This window comes from Cyanistes caeruleus, unplaced genomic scaffold, assembly GCF_971803275.1.
Source record: "Cyanistes caeruleus unplaced genomic scaffold, bCyaCae1.hap1.1 HAP1_SCAFFOLD_94, whole genome shotgun sequence".
Taxonomy (NCBI): Eukaryota; Metazoa; Chordata; class Aves; order Passeriformes; family Paridae; genus Cyanistes; species Cyanistes caeruleus.
Window position 1 is genome coordinate 769,003 of NW_028255897.1, and position 21,790 is coordinate 790,792.

At 53.4% G+C, this 21,790-nt stretch overlaps 2 protein-coding genes across 2 annotated transcripts in view; one reads left to right on the top strand and one right to left on the bottom strand.

Annotated features, from left to right (window-relative positions):
* Positions 1 to 19,458, bottom strand: part of LOC147646520 (uncharacterized) — a 319,904-nt gene extending 300,446 nt beyond the window's left edge. Inside the window, 3 exon segments of the mRNA XM_086873319.1 lie at positions 12,596 to 12,602; positions 18,276 to 19,194; positions 19,381 to 19,458. Coding sequence (XP_086729445.1) covers positions 12,596 to 12,602; positions 18,276 to 19,194; positions 19,381 to 19,432 — 978 coding nt within the window. The 5' untranslated portion in view covers positions 19,433 to 19,458.
* Positions 9,297 to 11,377, top strand: LOC147646532 (uncharacterized). Its single transcript, XM_086873373.1, has 3 exons — positions 9,297 to 9,502; positions 10,131 to 10,305; positions 10,833 to 11,377. The coding sequence occupies exons 1-3, from the start codon at positions 9,406 to 9,408 to the stop codon at positions 11,074 to 11,076; spliced, it is 516 nt and encodes a 171-aa protein (XP_086729499.1). The 5' UTR covers positions 9,297 to 9,405; the 3' UTR covers positions 11,077 to 11,377.
* Positions 19,459 to 21,790: the final 2,332 nt, after the last annotated feature.

The window sequence follows — 21,790 nt, forward strand, 5'->3', positions numbered from 1 at the left end:
CAGTCTTGCCCAGCATGGCCCAACTGCTCCCACTGTGATCCCAGTAGGATGCCAGTTACCCACAGGATGGTTCCAGTTGCTCCCTGTTCCTCCCAGTGTGATTCCAGTTGCACCCAGTTGGCCCCAGTGTAGTTCCAGTCACTTCCCAGATGATCCCAGCTGCTCCCTGCATGGTCCCAGTTATGCCCAGCTGGAGTTGCCCCCAGTGTAGACCCTGTCACTCCCAGTTGTTCCCAGTTGTCCCCAGCATGGTTTCCATTGTTCCCAGTGTGTTTTCAGTCATCCCCAGTATGATCACAGACACTCCCAGTATATCCCAGCTGCCCTCAACATGTCCATAGCCATTCCCAGACACTCCTAGTAATCCCAGTTAGGTGCTTGTTATCCCAGTATGATCTCAGGCCCAGTATATCCCAGTCGAACTGGGATTCACTCCCTGAATTCACAGCCCCCTGCCACCCGTGGGATCATCAGCCCCCCATCCCACAGGTGACGAGGGAGGGGGAGCCCGGCCCAGATATCCTGGGGGGGTCCCTGGGTTGGGTTTTTGGGGGTGATGATTAGAGAATGAAGAAAACCAAAGCTGAAAAGAAAATGCCCTTTGGGGGGACATTTGGGGTTCCCAGTGGCAGCTGCTGGCAGCAGCAGCCTGGAGGAGCAGAGCCCTGTGTCCCTGAGGACCCCAAAGTGGGGAGCCCAGAGAGGAGGAGCGCCATGATTCGAGGAACCCTCAATTGCATAGAGAGGGGCAGGGGGGACTCCTTGGTCCCCCTGCACCCCCAAGAAGGGAATAAGAGGAGCAGGGACCCTGGGACCCCAAAACCTTCCAGCATCCCTAAGTGGGGAGATCGAAATGGGAAGAACTTTTGAAATTCCTGGCACTCACAGCAGCCTGAAGAGGTCAGGGACCGAGTAGAAGTGTGACCCCCAGTACAAGCATGCCCCCCAGCAGCTGGGACAGGGGGGAACCCCTGAACACCAAAAGGGAGAGAACATAAATGGAAAACTTCTGGAAAGCATTTTCAGGGCCAATTTTTGGTGGTGTACAATTTTTATGGACCCCATGTCTTGGGTTGCAATGCAAGATGTAACCAAAAGTATGTATTCTATCACCATGTTAAAAACTAGAGGAGCAGTTTTCTTTATCTCTTTCATCACCCATCCCTCATAACTGGGGGGATATCTTCTGTTAATGGGCCAGCTGTTAAAACCAGGTGAGGCAATGTTCTTTATCTCTTCCACCACCCATCCTTCCTCCAGGGAGATATCTTCTGGTAATGGGCCATTGAGTCTCACTGCAGGACTGATAAAATGACATCATCCCATTGTGAGATGCTCCAGCCAGGGGGAGGAACCAAGCATCCCAGTGACTCCCAGTCACTCCCACTACAATCTCAGTCACCCCCAGTATGAGCTGGTGCACCTAGCCACCCCCAGTATGGTTCCAGTCACTCCCATATCCTTCCAGCATGATTCCAGTCATGGCCAGAGTGACTCCCTCTCACTCCCAAGATGGGCCCAGTTGTTCCCAGTCACCTCCAGCATGGTTCCAATCCCAGCCAGCACCTTTGCAGTCACCCCCAGTATGATCCCAGCTAGTTCCAGTAGGATCCCAGTATGACCCCAGCATGGGCACAGCTGCTCCCAGGATTATCCAGCATGGTTCCAGTTGTTCCCATTTACCTGCACTGTGGCTTCAGTCTCTCCCAGTCTATCCCAGTTGCTCTCAATCACTCCTCAGGTGCTTCCAGGCTGATCCCAGTTGCTCCCAGCCACTCCCAGTCACCCTGAGTGCAGTCCCCGTTGCTGCCAGTATGGTCCCAGTCTTGCCCAGCATGGCCCAACTGCTCCCACCGTGATCCCAGTAGGATGCCAGTTACCCTCAGGATGGTTCCAGTTGCTCCCTGTTCCTCCCAGTGTGATTCCAGTTGCACCCAGTTGGCCCTAGTATAGTCTCAGTCACTTCCCAGATGATCCCAGCTGCTCCCTGCATGGTCCCAGTCATGCCCAGCTGCCCCCAGTGTAGACCCAGTCACTCCCAGTTGCTCCCAGTTGTCCCCAGCATGGTTCCCATTGTTCCCAGTGTGTTCCCAGTCATCCCCAGTATGATCACAGACACTCCCAGTATATCCCAGCTGCCCTCAACATGTCCATAGCCATTCCCAGACACTCCTAGTAATCCCAGTTAGGTGCTTGTTATCCCAGTATGATCTCAGGCCCAGTATATCCCAGTCGAACTGGGATTCACTCCCTGAATTCACAGCCCCCCCATCCATGGGATCAACACCCCCCCTATCCCACAGGTTACCAGGGAGGGGGAGCTCGGCCCAGATATCCTGGGGGCTTCCTGGGTTGGGTTTTTGGGGATGATGATTGGAGAATGAAGAACACCAAGGCTGAGAAGAAAATGTCCTTTAGGGGGACATTTGGGGTTCCCAGTGGCAGCTGCTGGCAGAGGCAGCCTGGAGGAGCAGAGCCCTGTGTCCCTGAGGACCCCAAAGTGGGGAGCCCAGAGAGGAGGAGCGCCATGATTCGTGGGACCCTCAATTGCATAGAGAGGGGCAGGGGGGACTCCTTGGTCCCCCTGCACCCCCAAGAAGGGAATAAGAGGAGCAGGGACCCTGGGACCCCAAAAACTTCCTGCATCCCTAAGTGGGGAGATGGAAATGGGAGGAAGTTTTCAAATTCCTGGCACTCACAGCAGCAAGAAGAGGTCAGGGACCGAGTAGACAGGAGACCCACAGTACAAGTGTGACCCCCAGCAGCTGGGACAGGGGTGAAACCCTGAACACCAAAAGGGAGAGACCAGAGATGGAACTAGAACTCCTGGGAGGCATTTTCAGGGCCAGATTTTGGTGGTGTAAAATTTTTATGTACCCCATGTCCTGGGTTGCAATGCAAGATTCAACCAAAAGTATGTATTCTATCACCATCTGTTAAAAACTAGAGGAGCAGTTTTCTTTATCTCTTTCATCACCCATCCATCATAACTGGGGGGATGTCATCTGTTAATGGGCCAGCTGTTAAAACCAGGTGAGGCAATGTTCTTTATCTCTTCCACCACCCATCCTTCCTCCAGGGAGATATCTTCTGTTAATGGGCCATTGAGTCTCACTGCAGGAATGATAAAATGACATCATCCCATTGTGAGATGCTCCAGCCAGGGGGAGGAGCCAAGCATTCCTGCATGAATATAATCAGAGCATCAAAGCACCACAGGCAGTCTTTGTCCACTAGATTCCAAGAGGAGAGACCAGGCCCATCTACAGCACCAGAACTTCAGAGGTAAGCTACAATATTCTATGGGATCATTGCTTCAACAGAACCACATCAGTCACTCCAGGAGGACTGCAGCCACCATTTAATCAGACTGCTACCAGCACCCTGACCAACAGGGTATCAGGTTGTATTCTGACTCTCTCAGAGTGCTGGTTTTTTGGTTTTTTTCTTTTGTACTGCTGCATTTTCATTTTTCTTCCTTTAGTAAAGAACTATTATTTCTATTCCTATATCTTTATCTGAGAGCACTTTGGTTTCAAGATTATAATAATTTGGAGAGAGTTGTTTCTTGAATTTTTATCAATTTCAATGGTGGTTTCTGCCTTCCTTAGCAAACACCTTTCCTTTCAAACCAAGACCCCCCAGATACCCAGGGACTTCTAGAGAGGGTCTTGGACAGAGGGACCTTCAAACTCAACGTGCTCATTCCTTGTTTTCTCCTAAACCAGGATTTCCCAATCTCAAATCTTGGCTGGATGGATGAGAGGGCTGCAAGGAAGAGGAAGATGCCCCAGAACACCCAGGCTGGTGAGCAGGAAGTCAGTGCCCCTTTCCCCCTCTCTCCTGCTCCATCTCCCAGCCCAGCCTGGCCCCCGGCTGCAGGACAACCCCGCTGCCGACGCCGTCCTGCCGGGGATGCACTGGGGGGATCTCCTTCCCCTTCCCTCTGGCACGGAGGCAAATCCCATCCTCTCCTTGTCCTTCCTCCCCCAGACAAGGAGCTGAGGATGGAGACCAGGGAGGACAAATCCCCACAGCAGAACCTCATGGACAAGGCTGTTTTGAGCAGCTCCACGGCACAGGAGTCAAGGAGGAAGGAAAAGTTTCAGAGATCCCGCAGGAGGAGGGGCTCCAAACCCATCCCAGGGTGCTCTGAGGAGGAAAGACCCACCCTGTGCCGGGAAGGCGGGCAGAGATCCAGCCAGGGCTCTGAGCTGGTGGTCCATGAGCAGCTTCAGGATGGGGAGAAGCGCTACAAGTGCTTGGAGTGTGGGAAGAGCTTCAGCCAGAGCAACAGCCTGATCCGCCACCAGATGTTCCACACTGGGGAATGGGCCTACGAGTGTGAGGAATGTGGGAAGGGCTTCAGCTGCAGCTCCCACCTCATCATCCACCAGCGCATCCACACTGGGGAGAGGCCCTATGAGTGTCCCGAGTGTGGGAAGAGGTTTCACAGCAGCTCCGATCTCCTCAGGCACCAGCGGATTCACACGGATGAGAGGCCCTTCCGCTGCCCTGACTGTGGGGAGGGCTTCAATCAAAACTCCAACCTCATCAGGCACTGGCGCATCCACACTGGGGAGAGACCCTACAAGTGTGGGGAATGTGGGAAGAGCTTCAGCTGCAGCTTCCGCCTCAATACCCATAAACGTATCCACACTGGGGAGAGGCCCTACGAGTGTACCCAGTGTGGGAAGAGCTTTTCAGACAGGTCTAACTTGACCAGACACCAACGGAGGCACCAGTAAGGAAAGTCCAGCGAGTGCCCCAAGTGCAGGAAAAGCATTCCCCACAGCTCCAGCCTCATCCCCCCTTGGAGGACCGAGGTTAGGAGGAGACCTGGTGATCCATGTTCCCTGTGATCCATGCTGGGAAGACACCTGTACCTTTTCCTGCCCATGGCAAGGACATGGTGTGAGATTAAAGAACTTGAGAGTCTGACCATGGCCCTGTCATTATATTCAATCCCATTTCAGGTCATTACCAGGGGCAGGAAAAGGATTCCCTCTCTCTCACCAGAGGAGAAGGGTGTCCTTTCTTGGCAGGAGGAAATAAGTGGCAGGGAAGAGGGCATCCAGTAGTGTTGTCGTTTTCCCTGTAAATAGTTTGGTTTATCTCTTCTGTTACCAAAATTTTTCCTGTTCCTCTTTGTTCTTTATCCCGTTGTTGTTCTCAATAAAAAGTTCTTATCCCAGCCCGGGATCTTTGCCTTTTGTGCTTTCCATGGGAGGCGGGAGGGAAGGGAGCAGCAGCGCGGTTTTAGCAGGAGCAGGAAATTGGGGAATGCCATTCCTGAAGCTCAGCCCGTGGAAACCGAGCATCCCAGCTGGTGCCAGGCCTGGTTGCCATGGCAGCAGCCTTGGGAGCGGGTCCCTGGCTGGGGGCTGCGGGAACCTCTTCCCTCTGGTGCCCAGGGACAGGAGTGGAGGGAGCGGCTGGAGCTGAGGCGGTGTCATGGGGTGACTTTATCTTTAAGGTTGTTTTGAGAGCTAAGGAAGTTGATGTTGCTAGGGACTGATGGGAGTCTTTTCTCCTGACCAATTATTGGTCATTACTGGAATTGACAGCAGTTTTGACCATTGAAAAGTGGGATCAACTTGTGAACGCTACCTTAAGATGTAAAGCCAGAGTACTCTTGTCTCTCTTTGTTTCCTGGCTGTGAAAGGTAACAGAGCTCCAGGCCTCCCGTTCCCTGCCCGCCCATGCGGCTGGGCGGGGGCTGGGCTGGGCCTGCCGCGTCTCCCGGTCAGGAGATGGGGCCTGCGGGGCTTTCCCTGGGCTCTGGCCGGGCCAGGCCGGTTCCTGGCTCAGCTGCAGGTTTTGCTGTGACTGAATTCACCAGGGACTGCCGAGTGAAGAAAGAAAGGGGCTCTGAACCTGCGGCGAGCTGAGGCAGCGACTACACTTTCCAGAGCAGCCATGAAGAATCTTCTATCGAAGACAACTCCAGCCGCTGCTCCAGCAGAGATCACAGAACCACTTACAAAAGCCTGGGCAAGATTTTAACCCTTTCATTACCCAGATGAGACTTGCAGATTAATTTTTTTTATCCAGAGAAAGAAAAAGAGAGTAATCAACATGTAAAGAGACTTTATAAAACTATCAGAGACAGTAAAGAAAAGAATTAAGTTTCAGAAGGGGTAGAGAACAAGAAAATGCTTTGTGAGCTGAAATACCTTTCTCTTGAGGCTATGGGAATGGACAATAAGGTCTTGAAAAAACTCCTTTAATTCATGACACAGTATATGGGCAGGAATGGAGTGTTCAAAGTGTGAATTTTGAGTAAAAAGTAGAGTGATTGTGATGCAGTGAGGTGCTGGAACAGAGTGAAGCGAAAATTCGAAGCCTTGGGAGGCAATGAGAAACTGTTTTCCAGTAGAGCTCACAAAGACAGATGAAGAAGACTTTTGCCTTTGAATAACTCATCCTTTAAATGCCATCCCTAGACTCATGGCCCATACACACCTCAGAGTGATGTTAAATGGGAGGAGTGAGCTCTGATAGCAGCATTTCTGGGCAGCTGACATCAGGGCAATAGAAAACTATAGCAGAAATAGTTTTCTTGTGAGAAACTCTATAGATTAGCAGAAAGAGACTTCTGTTTCTCTACAAAGACTGATAAAAAGACTCTAGCGAAAATAGGGACTGTTCTGGACACCAAAGTTCCAAGGTTCTTTGGTCTCTCTGTTGTCATGTGAACAAAAGAATGGTGGGTAGTAGGGGATAAAAGGAGTTTTCTGGAAGTTTATTCTGGTGTTCTTATTCTTATATTTTGTCAATAAACTTTCTTTATTCCTTTTAAGTTTTAAGCCTGTTTTGCTCTTGTTCTAATCCGTATCTCACAGCAAAAAATAAATAATTTTTTTGTTAGTTTCTGGTTTAAAACCACGACACTGCATTACCAGCTTGCTGCTGTGCAGATGCTGCCACCACCCAAAGCAAGGCCCTGTGTCCCTGAAGGGACCCGCCCTGCTCTGTGGCCTGGACTGAAGGTGGGTCCCTCCTGCCAGGGCAGGGCCCAGCACAGCTCTTCTGTTCCAATAAAGAGATGGATCTCTCACCCCAGTGTCTGGCTGGTACCACCAGCACAGCCCACACAGCACCAGCCCTGGCTGAGCTCCATGTCCAGGAGCAGGCAGGGCTGACCACGGTGTGGGCAGGCAGGAGCCAGGCAGGGGCTGCTGTGACCAGAGGCAGGGCCCCAAGGGGCTGGGGGAGTCTGTGTTGAGCATCCCTGGGCTGAGGGCACATTTCCTTCAGTGGCATCACCTGGGCCTGGACCTCCTCCAGTGCCATGCCCAGGAAAAGAGGCAACCATCAAGAGCATCTCCTGGGACACTGCCTGACCAGCAATGTCAGCAGGCAAAAACAAGGTTTTGTTTAGCAATGACCCTTTGATGAAGTCAAAGATTCACAGTCAGAGCAGTCCTCTAGTACAGATGGGAGTACACTTGGGGCAGACATCTAAGGCCATGAGGTCACAGAAGGCTCTGGGGTGACAGCAGGCTGAGGTGACAGCAGGCTCTGAGGTCACAGAGGTCCCAGAGCCCCGTGGTTGCCCAGCACCACAAGGACCGAGCAGTCAGTCCTTGACCACGACTGTTGTGGCAGCAGCGGCGGTGGCAGCAGCGGTGCTGACATTGGGACAGCGGTGTCAGGACAGTGGTGGCAGCAAGAGCTGCAGGACTGGCAGTGGGCAAGGCACCATGGCCTTTGCTCTGCGCCTCCTCCTCCCGCTCCTCCTGGCAGTGGCCCTGCCTGACAGGGCTGCCCAGGCTGCTCCGTGGCGAGCAGGGCGAGCAGGTGAGCCGGCAGCCTCAGTCCCCTTTCCTGGGACAGTGCTCCCTTCTCCCTGGGAAGTGTTGGGGATGGTTTTCCCCAGGGCTTTAGGGAGGGTTTTCTCTGTGGGAGGGACAGAGGCCTCAGGGGCCCTGGGCTGGTCCCACTGCCCTTCCAGGGATGTTGCACAGGGCCTGCAAAGAGGGTGGAGAGTGCCCAGAGCCAGCCCAGAGCTCCCCAGGCCCCTCTGCAGCTTTGGCCATGTCCACTGACATCTGGCACCCACAGCCTTACCCATTCACCTTGCAGTGCCCAGTTCCCTAAAACAGAATGGGATCCCAGCACACCATGGAATGGTTCTGATCTGTGCTCCCTTCTAGATTGGGATCGTGACATGGAGTACCTGAAAGCCCTGGCACATAATGGTTTGAGATCCATGGAGAATGTTGGAGGCAAGTTTTCAATGTCCCTTTCTGCACAGAACAATCAGTGTCAAGGTGGCAAGAGCTCACTCATGTGCCATTTCCCTTGAGAGTCTGAAGGTTGATGGATTCTGGAAACCTCGCCCTGCTCCCTTCTGGAGCCCTGAGTGATCCCACAGCATTGCTGTCAGTGGGAGGAAGGAGCATTTAGCTGTCAGTCCTCTTCCCATGTGCAATGCCAATGTTTATTGTTCATGAAGAAGTTCAGTGTGCTCTGTGAAGCCATGGAGAAGAGCAGAGAGGGAAGGGCCAGGCCCAGGGCTGTGCCCCAGGGCTGTGACTTGTGTGGCTCCTTTGCTGGCCCCAGGGAGCCTGAGCTGCTCCAGCTGCCACTGCCAAGCCCTGGCCCTGCCTGGGGCTCAGTTCAGAGCTGCTGGCAGCTCCAGGGAGTCCTTTCTCTCCTGTCTGCCATGCAAGGGGCTCCTTCCATCCCAGTGTGAGGCCACTGCAGGCACGTGGTCCCCCTGCTCCTGCTCCTGAGTGGAAGGTGGAGAGGAGGGAGTGCCTTGGAGGGCAGCAGTCACCCAGGTGCACTCACTGCCACTCTGGCCTGAAGGAGAAATGGAACTGCTTTCCATTAAGGTCCTCCTAGATGGAAGAACCAAGACACAGAAGACAAGAAATCCCTGGAGGCATCCCAACTTCTGGACAAGATGCTGAGTGATCTGGAGAGACGCCGTGGTGGGTCCATGTCCCTTAGCCTTCTCCTGAGACTCAGCAGCTGGGGGCTTTCTCTGCACATCTGGACACGCAGTGCCCAGCACAGCAGGAAGGGATCCATGGCAGCCTCACTGCCCTGCTGCTGCTTTCATGCCCTGCAGGGCTGTTTCCCAGCCTGGCCTGGCTGCAGCTTCTCCCCAGCCTCTGCAGGAGGGCATTTGGCATCAGCTGACAGGGAGCCCAAACTGCACCATGGGTCATAAACAACCTAAGATCCCCTGCAATTTCCCAGTCTTGGGCTATATCGGGTGTAGGGGCTGTTTGGAGGAGGGAGGGCCCTGGCCCAGCCTCAGTAACCTGGGTGTTTTCCTTGTCCTTATCCATGATTTGACAAGTATTGCCTCCTGAAGATACCACCTCACTTAATGGCAAACAGTTCTATCTTATCCAGCTGTCCCTTTTCATTTCTCAAGTGCTGGAGGAAATGTCTGTGCAGACAATGACATATGCTAGAGGAAGAAATGTCTCTGTGCCAGCTGCTGATGCAGGAAAGGAGGAGATGCCAGGCCCAGACACAGGAGGTAATTGCTGTGCTGGGCTCTCCCTCGGCCAGGCTGTGTGCCAGCAACTCTTCCCCCATGGCTGGCCCTTGCACGGCTGAGCAGCAGCCAAAGCTGGAGGTGCCGCGGCTTCCAGGCCTCTGGAGCTCATTCCCAGCCCCTGGGAAATGGGACTCATTCACCAACATCCATCCCACTGCAGCTGCTCCTGGAGCTGGCCCTAAGCATCCAGAGGCCCAAGGCACAGGAGCAGCCCCGAGTGGGAGCCCTGCTGTGAGCCCAGGGCCACAGCCAGCCCTGGCTCCCAACTGGGCAGGGGCTGCACTGGCCCCTGACAGGGCCTGGCTCTGTCCCCTTGGGCTGGGGGAGCTGTCACGGAGCAGGGAGGGTCAGGGGTGGCAGTGGCTGCTCAGGGATGGGTTTGGCCTGTGGCCCTGGAAGGAGCCACTGCCCAAGCGGCTGCGCTGTCCCCGGGCTCTGCTCCTGGCCTTCTGGGCTTTGTTGGGTGTCACAGCCTGTGCCAAGGGGTGCCAAGGTACCTGCAGGCCCCAGCTCTGGGGGAAACAGAGAACGTCCTGGCCATATCCACCGTGCTGCCAGCTCAGCAGTGGATCACAGCACAGGCTCATGCTGCCCATTGCTCCCACAGAAGCGCTTGGCAAGTCCAATATAAATGCTGAGAATGCACCGAGCACCCCAAGACTGTTCTGCCCGCAGGATGTGCGCAAGTCCTGCATGATAGGCACTGTAGTGACACTGTTCACAGTGCCCCTTTCCATGGTTCTCTGCTATGTTGGATTCCGGTGGTGGAAGGACAAGAAACGGTAAGTTGTTGTTCATCCCCACCCTCCAGCTTCTTGAAAGGCTGCTCATAGTCAGGAGACATTCCCAATGAGGCTGCTGTGGACTTGTGGCTAGTCCTTGGTTGCCCAAAACACTCTGCTGAGAGTTCTGCTACTGCCCAGGGCTTCCATTGGCCTCTTAATTGCTGGGCCTTGTCCTGGGGAGCCCGCTGGGGCTGCAGCCAGTGCTGGCTGCCACTGAGGCTGCCTGGCCAAGAGCAGCCCCAGGAGCAGCGGGCAGAGGCAAAGCAAGGTGGGCAGGAGAAAGAGCGGGGACGAGACTGTCCTTGAAAGGCAGAGGTGCTCTGGGGCCTGCTCCTGGCCAGGGACCCTGCCCAGAGCCATCCCCTGCTCTCCAGGGCCTTGAGGGGCAGCTGTCCAGCTGGGCCAAGCTGTGCCAGCAGCTGCAGCCGTGCTGGGGAGCCTTGGCAGCTCTGGGCCCTGCTGTGCAGGAGGGTCCCTGTGTGCCAGCGGCAGCTGGGGGCCTCAGCCACCTCTTCTCTCCACAGTCGCCCTGCTGCAGCTCCAGCTTCCCGGCCAAGAAGGCGCGACTCTCCCTCGCCCCCAGGGAGCCCAAAGACTGTCCGGTTTGACAGCTCTCAGACGTGGCCTCAGAAGGAGGAATGGTTCCAGAAAGCAGAACACCAGCACTCCGTGCCTCCTCCACGGCCCCCCAGCCCGGCTGTGAAGCAGAAGCCCCCTGAGATCCCCCCACCTCCTCCCCTCCCGAGCCGGCCACCCTGGTCCAGTTAGGACTGAAAGTGGGCCAGCCACGGCAGGGCTTGGGCCACCAACAGCTTGGGCCATCTGCTCTTGGCTACAAATAACACGTTACCTGTGGGTAACAGCCAGAGGCAGTTTTCCTACTGTTTTACTTTCAACAGGGAAGGGCTGAAGATTCTTCCCATGCCCTGTCTCATCCTTCACTCTTTTGATTTTCATATAGCTAGGTGCTTGCTGAATCTTTTCAAATAACTTTATTAATACTTCATATTTTACCCCACCTACCAAGGGAAAAAAAAAAAATTAAAAAAATTCTTCCGTTTAGACTTCATTTTTGCTGTGCTTGGGCCTCTCAGATTTTGAGCAATTGATTTTCCATGGTACTTCTTCCCTTTTCCTTCCTATCTACCAAAAGTTCATCTGGACAGGAAAATCAACACAATTACTGAGATTCACCTCAAAACCCAGAGGAGAATCTGTCACAAAATATTCTCTCTGTGTACTGCACAACAAGAAATATTCAGAGGAAAATACTGTGGGAGCTGAGGCTCGTGGAGCTCCCAGAATCCTGAGCCTGCAGAGGAGGCAAACAGCCCTGGCAGCGGCTGAGGGGAATTCTCCTCACAGACTCCTCAGAAAGTGTGTCACTTCAGGAGGGGAAAGCTTTTAAACCTTTGCCTTACCTTCCTCCTGTGCTAAAATGTAAGGCTCCTCCTGAGAAAATATTGAGCTACAAACAATTCTCTGTTCCTCAACAAAGCTACTCAGGTGCTCGACTTAAAGAGTAAAACTAAATGTGGTCAGAAATTTCCCATCAAAGCCCATTTGCAGAGAAACCCCACCATATGTGAGCAAATATTAATTAGCACCAGTTCACTCTAAAGATTGCTCCTTTTTCATCCCAGAGAGAATATTAGAACCATTTGCTCTTGACAGGACTCCTTGGATGGCCCCCAGACCTGGCTCCTCACCAGGCCTTGCCTGGGCTGCTCATGCAGCCGGGTAGCACCACCTGACTTTGCCACCCTGTTCAGACCTTGGGCATGGCTGGTGCCACAGTCCCCTCTGGTGCCACCGTCCCCTCTGGTGCCACAGTCCCCTCTGGTGCCACAGTTCCCTGCTGGCTTGTGGCGTGTCCCTGCTGCTGGAGGAGTCCTGCTTGTGCTGCTGCCGGCATTCAACAAGGCCAGTGCTGCTCCCCAGCCAAAGACGGACTAAAGTCACTGCTTTTGGCAGCTCATTGGAACGAGTTCAACACTTCCTCATCTCTATCACAGATAAAAACCCACATATTCCTAAAACCCACATACCAGTATTATAAACTCACCCAATCTACAAAGGTGAGGAGGCCTGAGTGAACAGAAGGTCGGCTTTCAAGCACATTGGGTTTTTAATTTAGTGGAAGCACTCAGCTGTTCACTTATTTGCCAGACTGGATTGCGTGATGCTCTTCTTTTGCTCATGTTAAAGAGGAGCCAGGGAGAAATTAGCTAAGAAACCAGAAACATTTGAGGCTCAGGTCTGGCACACAAATAGAGCAGGGTGGCACCTGCCCGCTCTGCCCGCATCCCTTTTCCTGCTGGACAAAGGCGGATGCAGCTCTGCTGGGGGCACCATGGAAAGGGTTCTGATTTGTTCTCCCTTCTAGATTGAGATCAGAACATGGATTATCTGGAAGCCCTGGCACATGGCAGTTTGAGATCCATGGAGGATGCTGGAGGCAAGTTCTCAGTGTCCCTTTCCACACAGAACAATCAGTGTCAATGTGGCAAGGGCTCACTCACATCCATTGCCTCCTGAAGATGCCACCTCCTGTAATGGTTAACAGTTCTACTGTTGTGGTGTGTTTTGTTTGAATGGTTTCTCCTATTATTCCCCTAAGTCATTGGTTTGCTCCTAGTTTGTATCTTCCTACCCACCTATCAAATCCTGCCTCAAGCCCACCCCTTGTTTTCTCATGTTCCCCATCTGTCATTACACCCATTTGTCAGTCTTCCCTTAGGCCAGCCTCCTACCTGAGCCACCCCTCTGGAAATCCCCTGATCTCCAATGCCCCATTGGCCCATGTGACCCACTCTGCTCCCCTTGTTTCCCCTCTTGTATTGTTGAATGGAACCTTCCACTCCTCCCACAGCTTCTTCCTATTGGTTAAAATTTTGTACCCTCCCTCTGGCCTCCCCCATATAAAAACCCCCACACAGTTGTGTTCTCAGTCTTCAGTCCCTGGACCCTGCAGTGGAGTAAAAGCCTTTGGAACCCATACTGGAGGTCTCCTCCTCATCCTTGTCTCCACCATGCGCCTACCAATATCCTTGTGCCGTGGAGCATTTGCTCTAAGCCGCACCTTGGGTCACCCCGCTGCCGAGTGTCACGATCCCCTAACACAAGTGGGAGTCGTGAGAGGTTCGTTTGAGCTCAGAGTGCAAAAAGGACACCAGGGGATTTCAGTTTAAATCACAACAGCAATAATGCACCTTTATTTTAGTGCCAGCAACATGTGTTGTGTGATAGATGAGAGGGGGAGAGAAAGAGGGAGAGAGGGAAAGAGGGAGAGAGGGGTAAAGAGCCAACGTAAAGAGAGAAAAGAGGTGGTTATAGTTACCAACAGACGAGACGGGGTCACCGGTGTCTTCTTCCATGGGGAGATCTCTCTCAAAGAAAGTAACTTGGAAAAGTCACTTTTACAGTCTGTTTCAAAGCAAGGGGCAGCTGGCCAAGAGGTGGGGAAATTCCCAGGCTATTGTGATGAGACCCCTTGCTCTGGGAAGCAGGTGTAAGGTACAGAACAGGCCGCTCCTTACGAGTCCCTGCTCAGCAGCAGGAATGAAGGCAGTGTACCTTGACAGCACAACAAGCACACCTGCAAACCATCACCTGGCAAGCTTCCACCTCAACCAGGCCAGAACCCCTGCACAAATTCCCTTGGGGTCTTCAGGGTCTCGGTCTCTGTTCTTGTGATGGTTGTGAGGCAGATGAGGGAAACTTCAGACTGTCTCTTACACCCTAGTAACCCCAAATGACACCAATGAACCCAAATCACCACAAATAACCCCAAATTACTCTAAAGGACTCCTCTGACCCCACACCTGACCCCAAATGACACTTCTGGCCACACACCTGACCCCACAGGACACAGACATTTACCCCCTGCTGAGCTCGGTCCTATACAACCCCAAATCCTTCAAAAATCCTCAAAATTTGACCCTGGGAACATCCTGGATGAGCAGGGTCAGTTCCAGTGCAATGAGGCCTTTGTGCCCTTCTCGGCACCCCAAAAATCCCATAAATCCTTGGGGTGAAGTCCTAAATCCTTCTGGAATCCCAAAAATCCCCAAATTCCTTTGGGGTGTGGCCCTACATTCTTTTGGAATCCCAAAATTCCTCGGGGTGGGTACTCCAGACCCATTTGGGACCCCCACCCCTGAAACACCCAGACCATTTTTGGACCCCAATCCCAAAGCTCCCAGACCCATTAGGGACCCCCCCAGACCCTTTTTGGGGTAGCCCAGACCCTCTTGGGACCCCAGACCCTTTTGGGATCCCATAGCCCCCAAAGTCCCCAGACCCTTTGGAATCCCCTTGGCCCTTTTTGAATCCCCAATCCCTGAAACCCCCAGCCCCTTTAGGAACTCCCAGCCCCCTTTGGGACCCCAGAGCCTCTAGAGACCCCCATCCCTTTGGGACCCCCAGACTCTCTGGAGACCCCCACCCCTTTTGGGACCCCCGACCCTTTGTGGTGGGGCGGTGCTGACGCCCCCTCCCCACAGGGCAGCGGCTGTGCCTGGGGGAGGCGCTGGTGCGGGCAGAGCTGTTCCTGTTCCTGACCTCGCTGCTGCAGCGCCTGCGGCCGCGACCCCCGGCACCCCCCGAGGAGCTGCCCACGGCCCCCCTGGAGAGCGGCTGTGCCAACATTGTGCCCCCCTTCCAGCCCCTCCTGCTGCCCCAATGAGACCCCTCCCAAATTCCAGACTGCTCCCCAAATTCAGGAACTGCCCCAGGATCTGGACCCTTCCTCATGGCTGGAAAATCTCCCCCCAGATCCTCCCCAAATTCTACTCCCAACATCCCCCTTGCTTCCAGCTCAGGATTGGGCTCTGATGAGACCCCTCCCCAAATCCCACCCCCAAGATGCCTCCCCATCACTGGAAAATCCTCCTAAATCCACCCCAAACCCTGCCCCAAAATGGGGAATCCTCCCTGAGACCCCCCCCCAAATTCAGGCCTCCCCAAAATGCCCCTTCTCAATGGGATCAGGACCCATCCCCATCAATGGAAATTCCCCCAAAACCCAAAAAATTCTCCCCAAATCCCCTTTACCAAAATCAGAACCCCCCCCAGGACCCCTGAGATTCCCCCAAAAACCACCAAATTCCTCCCCAAAAATACCAAAATTCCTCACAAATCACCCCAAAAACCCCAAAACCCCCATACTCCCCCCAAAGTCCCAAATCCACCTAAGACTCAAAATCCCACCCCAAAACTCCAAATTTCCTCCCAAACCCAAATTTCCCTTCAAAACCCCAGAATTCATCAAAACCCCCAAAATTTCCCCACCCCCCCAAATTTCCCCCAAAACCACCAAATTTCCCCCCCAAACCCCAATTTCTTTCACAAAACCCCAAATCCTCCCCCTAAGAACCCCAAAGTTCTCCCTAAAACCCCAAATTTCCTCCACCTACACCCAAATGTTACAAAAAAACCCCTAAAATTTCTGCCCTAAAACCTTGAAATTCCCCCAGGACCCTCAAAGTTTCTCCCCAACACCCCAAATTTCCCCCCAAACCTCCAAATTCCCCCCAAAATCCCAAATTCCACTCCAAAACCTGGGAGACTCCCCTGCAAAAAAACAGCAACTCCTCCCCAACCCCCCCCAAAATCGCAACTCTCTCCCCAAAAATCACCATAAAAGTTGAGAACGTAAATTTTTTATTTCATATTTTTCACACCTTGGGATGGGGGGAAAACACCAGAATTCCTGTGATTTTTCCTGTTTTTTGAAGGAATGGGTGTCTCCCCAAATTTTCTAGCCCCCCCAGGTGACCCCTCCCCAAAATTCCTGCCCCTGAGCCCCCCCAATTAAGTACAAATAAATTAAAAGAGGAAAAAAGAATACAAGGGTGGGGAAAGGTAAAAATAAAGAAAAACAGAAAAAAAAAAAAAAGAAAAAAAATCCCCTCAACCCAATTTGGGGGGAGGGGGACAAAGGATATATCGAGGGAGGGGTCGAATTCCCAGGAAATAATTGAGGGACCCCCCCCCAAAAAACTGGGGGAACCCCCCCCAAAAAAAATTTCACTTTTAAAAATGCCAAAACCAAAAAAAAAACTGGCAAAAAAAGGTAAAAAAAACTGAAAAATTTGGGGGGAACCCCCAAAAAATGCATAAAAAATGTGGGAACTCCCCCTTGAATCAAAGGGATTTGGGGGAATTTTTTTCCCAGAAGCAGTGGGTTTTTTGGGGGTGGCAGGGGAGGAGAGACCCCCTGCAAATTCCTGGAGGTGTCCCCAAGACACCGTCTGCAGAGGCAGCGAAGGGAACAAAAAGGCCAGTTTAGGGAAATTAAGGGAATTTGGGGAGATTTGGGCAAATTTTAGGGAATTTTTGGATTTTTAGGGGGTCAAGGGCGGGTCTCCAGTTTGCAGAGCCTTGCATTCCAGGGCTGCAGGATCATGTCCAGGGAAGCCACAGTTACCAGGAACAGGCATGGGACACCAACAAGATGGGATTCTGCTCAGGAAACCATTTATTCAGCTCAGGAACAAACTCAGATCCAGAGACAGCCCCAAACAGAGGCAGGGAGATGGGGTTTGAGAACCAGGGTGGAGTTCAAGGTCAGGGACCACTGGGAACACAGCAAGGGAAAAACCCCAGGGGCCCAAACCCAATCAGAAATCCCTGGGCTGCCACCCCACGAGGGGTCCAGGGTGGAGTTTCTTCCTGGGCTCACAGGGCCCATCCTCTGAGGCAGAGGGATGGAATTCCCTCTTGCCCACACCACTCACTTTAACAATGTTCATTTGAAACTAAATCTTTGCCTCCCTGGGCAGGGGAATCTCACAGAAAAACTCAGTAATGGCCTCCTGCTCCCTTCATCACCCCCAAACTTTGGCTGTCTCATTGCAGACCCCACCCCACCTCCCCAATCCAAACCCCAACCCATCCCATCCCTGCTGGACATCAAGACCCCCTTCCCAAGCTCTATTTTCCACCATTTCACACCTCCCAATCCCCATCCCACCCATCCTGCCCCACCCAATGCCCATCTCACCCCTCCTGATCTGCATCCCACTTCACCCAATCCCCTTCCAACCCCATTCCACCTGATGCCTTCAGAAGGCTGACCTAGAACAGAGGCTGGACAGAGTTAAGAATAAAGTTTATTAAAAGGCCTTAAAGGACAGACCTTGGGCAGTACAAGAGCCTGGCCAGAGCTACACCCAAGATAAACCCAAAAATGGTCATAAAAATGGACAATTGATCATAAGGTCTCACATTTTTAAAAGTTTAGGTCCATCTGCATATTGCAATCTATTCATTGTCCAATGACAGCTTCAGATGATGAAGTCCCATCCTTCTTGTTTTCTCTCTTCAGCCCACCCTTGTTCATGCTTTTGGGCTGAAACTTCTAACAACTGTCCTTAGTATCAAGCTAGAAAAGGAATTGTTTTTTCTACCTACTCTGTGAAGAGAGCTCACCAACACTTAATATGAAGTTCAAACCTACAAACCTAGGCAGTGCAGAATATGAAAAATATGAAAGCTAAAACTTAAGGCATCACACCCTGAGGGGCTGTAGAATTGAATAATTTTGGAGAGGTACTGAGTTGGATTCAGTGACACTGAGTGGTTTTGAGGTGAAAGATCAAACCCTTTTGTCTCTTTGAGTGCCAAGAAATGGAGACAACTCCACCAAATAACCCCACAACCCCCAAATACTCCCAAGTACCTCCCAGATTCCCTTGAAGCACTAGTAAAATGTGAGGTTTTAGATGCCTTTGATGAATTTGTTGATTTTTACCACTATTTCTCTGTTTTAAATAGATGAAGATGAATCAAAAGATAATTGAAACCAAAATAAAATGACCACCAGCCCAGTGTGTTCCCAACACAGATCACTGGGAACGTGGGTCATCAGGTCCTGCCCAATGTGGGTCCTCTGGTGGGGGATGGAGCTGGAACAGTGCACAAAGCTCTTCCTGCACTTGGGGCACTCGCAGGGCTTCCCTTACCGGTGCCTCTGTTGGTGCTGGGTCAAGTGAGAGCTCTGGGTGAAGCTCTTCCCACACTGGGGACACTCATAGGGCCTTTCCCCAGTGTGGATGCGCCGGTGCCTGATGAGGGTGGAGTTCTGCTTGAAGCCCTTCCTGCAGTCAGGGCAGCGGAAGGGCCTCTCATCCGTGTGAATCCGCTGGTGCCTGAGGAGAATGGAGCTGGTCTGAAACCTCTTCCCACACTTGGGACACTCGTAGGGCCTCTCCCCAGTGTGGATCATCTGGTGGATGGTCAGTTTGGACCTCCGGCTGAAGGTCATCCCACATTCCCCACACTCGTAGGGTCTCTCCCCAGTGTGGATGCGCCGGTGGGTGACGAGGGTGGAGTTGTCCTTGAAGCCCCTCCTGCAGTCAGGGCAGCAGAAAGGTCTCTCATCCGTGTGAATCCGCTGGTGCACAAGGAGAGTGGAGCTGGTCTGAAACCTCTTCCCACACTCAGGACACTCATAGGGCCTCTCCCCAGTGTGGATGCGCTGGTGGATGACAAGTTTGGAGCTGCAGCTGAAGCCCTTCCCACATTCCCCACACACGTAGGCCCATTCCCCAGTGTGGATCATCTGGTGGCAGATCAGGATGTTGCTCTGGCTGAAGCTCTTCCCACACTGCAAGCACTTGTAGGGCTTCTCCCCATCCTGAAGCTGCTCATGGACCACCAGCTCAGAGCCCTGGCTGGATCTCCGGCCGCCTTCCCAGCACTGGGTGGGTCTTTCCTCCTCAGAGCACCCTGGGATGGGTTTGGAGCCCCTCCTCCTGTGGGATCTCTGGGGATTTTCCTCCCCACTGGATTCCTGCACTGTGGAGCTGCTCAAAACGGCCTCTTCCACGAGGTTCTCCTCTGGGGATTTGTCCTCCCTGGTCTCCATCCTCAGCTCCTTGTCTGGGGGAGGAAGGACAAGGAGAGGATGGGATTTGCCTCCGTGCCAGAGGGAAGGGGAAGGAGATCCCCCCAGTGCGTCCCCGGCAGGACGGCGTCGGCAGCGGGGTTGTCCTGCAGCCGGGGGCCCTGCTGGGCTGGGAGATGGAGCAGGAGAGAGGGGGAAAGGGGCACTGACTTCCTCCTCACCTGCCTGGGTGTCCTGGGGCATCTTCCTCTTCCTCACAGCCTCTTCCTCCATTGGGCCAACAGTCTGGGAATGGGAAATCCTGGTTTGGGGAGAAATACAATTTATGAGCACATTGGAATAGGGGGTTCCTCCTGCCCAAGTCCATCTCTAGAAGTCACCAGCCTTCCATAAAAACCTCCCAAACACCAAGATTCAGCCTTGAAAATGCCTCCCAAGAGTTCCCCATCTCTGGTCTCTCCCCTTTGCTGTTCAGGGGTTCCCCCCTGTCCCAGCTGCTGGGGGTCATGCTTGTACTGGGGGTTCTCCGTTTGCTTGGTCCCTGCCCTCCTCAGGCTGCTGGGAGTGCCAAGAATCTAAAAAGTTCTCCCCTTTTCCATCTTCTCACTAACAGATGCTGTGAACCCCAGCATCTCCACAAGGGGCATTATCCGCTTAGCTTTGCAGTCCTTAATTCTTAAATATCCCCCCGCCAAAATCCAACCCAGGGATCCCCCAGGATATCTGGGCTGAGCTCCCTATCCCAGGGCACCTGTGGGATGGGGGGTGATGATCCCATGGGTGAGGGGCTGCTACCGCTGAAGATGAATAGATCACGCGGACACAGGTCGAGGTGTGGTGAAAAGAAGAGCAGAGTTTATTTTCCTCCCAGGATTTATAGGTTTTTGACCACGGCCAGGGACTGGATGATCAGGATAACACTTTCTCACTGCACTGGCCATGAGAGATGCCTACCACAAGATGTGTAACAGAAAGAATGTACACATATCTATGTTTACAGTTACTGTCCTGGGAAAGGCCTTAGAAAACCATGTCAGCAAGCTCAGAAGCTGAGTTTTCAAGGCGACAAGGGACTTTGAATTCAGGGAGTGCTTGATCTCGTGGTTCCTTCTCCTTTCCCTGATACTCCTTTGTCCCTCCTCTTCCTGCCTCTCCTCCCCTTCCATCCCTCCTCCTCCTCTTCCCTAACCGAACCTCCTTCTCCTCCCCTTCCATCCCTTCTCTCTCTCCTTCTTCATCCCTCCTCCTCCTCCATCCCTCCTCCTCCTCCCCCAGGAGCAGTGACACCCTTGGTGCCCCGTTCCCAAACCCCTCACAGCCCACGGCAGGAGCGGGGATGGAGCCGGGACAGGTCGGGATGGGCAGCGCGGGGCTCTCCGCTGCTCCCACCCGCTGGGGACGGGGGGAACCCGGCCCGGGGAAAAGGAGAGGGAAACTGGGAAAATTGGGGGCTGCAGATCCAACCTGGGGCTGGCTGGGGACCCTGGCTGGGGACTGCCAGCCCTTGGGGCTCCTCTGGGGAGATGTGGGACCGGGGGGAACACAGAGAGGGCTGGGGGATCCCAGGAGTGGCAGCACTGGCAGGGACTGGTTTGTACTGGGGTAACTGGAACCTTACTGGGGTAACTGGGAATGACTGGGAATGAGCACAAGCATGCTGAGGGCAGCTGGGATATACTGGGAGTGACTGTGACCATACTGGGGGACTGAAATCATGCTGGGAACAATGGGAACCATGCTGGGGACAACTGGGAACAACTGGGATTGACTGGGTCTGCACCAGGGGCAACTGGGCATGACTGGAACCATGCTGGGAGGGTCTGGGATCATCTGGGGAGGGACTGCAACTATACTGGGATTAAACTGGGTGCAACTGGGATCACACAGAGAGGAACAGGGAGTGACTGAAACCATGCTGAGGTCCTACTGGGATCACAGTGGGAGCAGCTGGGCCATGCTGAGAGAGACTGCTACCGTACTGGCAGCAACTGGGACTGCACTCAGGGTGACTGGGAGTGTCTGGGAGCAACTGGGATCAGGCTGGAAACACCTGAGGAGTGACTAGGAGCAACTGGGATAGACTGGGAGAGACTGAAACCACAGCGCAGGTAAATGGGAGCAACTGGAACCACACTGGATAATCCTGGGAGCAGCTGTGCCCATGCTGGGGTCATACTGGGATCCTACTGGAACTAGCTGGGATCATACTGGGGGTGACTGCAAAGGGGCTGGCTGTGACTGGAACTGTGCTGGAGGTGACTGGGAGCAACTGGACCCATCCTGGGAGTAACAGGGAGTCACTCTGGCCATGACTGGAACCATACTGGGAGTATCTGGGAGTGACTGGAACCATACTGGGGGTGACTGAGATTGTAGTGGGAGTGACTGGGATCATCCTGGAAGTGACTGGAACCATACTGGGAGTGACAATGGCTCCTACAGGGATAGCACTGGGAACCACTGGGATTACAGTGGGTGGGAATGGAACCCGACTGGGGGTTACTGGGAGCTACTGGGCCCATGCTGGGAGGAAAATGTGGACACATTGGGAGCAACTGGGATCAACTGGAAGGTACTGGAACCATGCTGAGGCGACTGAGACCACAGCTGGGATCATACTTGGAGTAAGTG

Coding starts and splice junctions, on each gene's coding strand:
- LOC147646532 (XM_086873373.1), top strand. CDS start 9,406: ATGTCTGTGCAGACAATGACATATGCTAGAGGAAGAAATGTCTCTGTG. Junction 9,503..10,130: donor GCCAGGCCCAGACACAGGAG/GTAATTGCTGTG, acceptor TTGCTCCCACAG/AAGCGCTTGGCAAGTCCAAT. Junction 10,306..10,832: donor TGGTGGAAGGACAAGAAACG/GTAAGTTGTTGT, acceptor TTCTCTCCACAG/TCGCCCTGCTGCAGCTCCAG.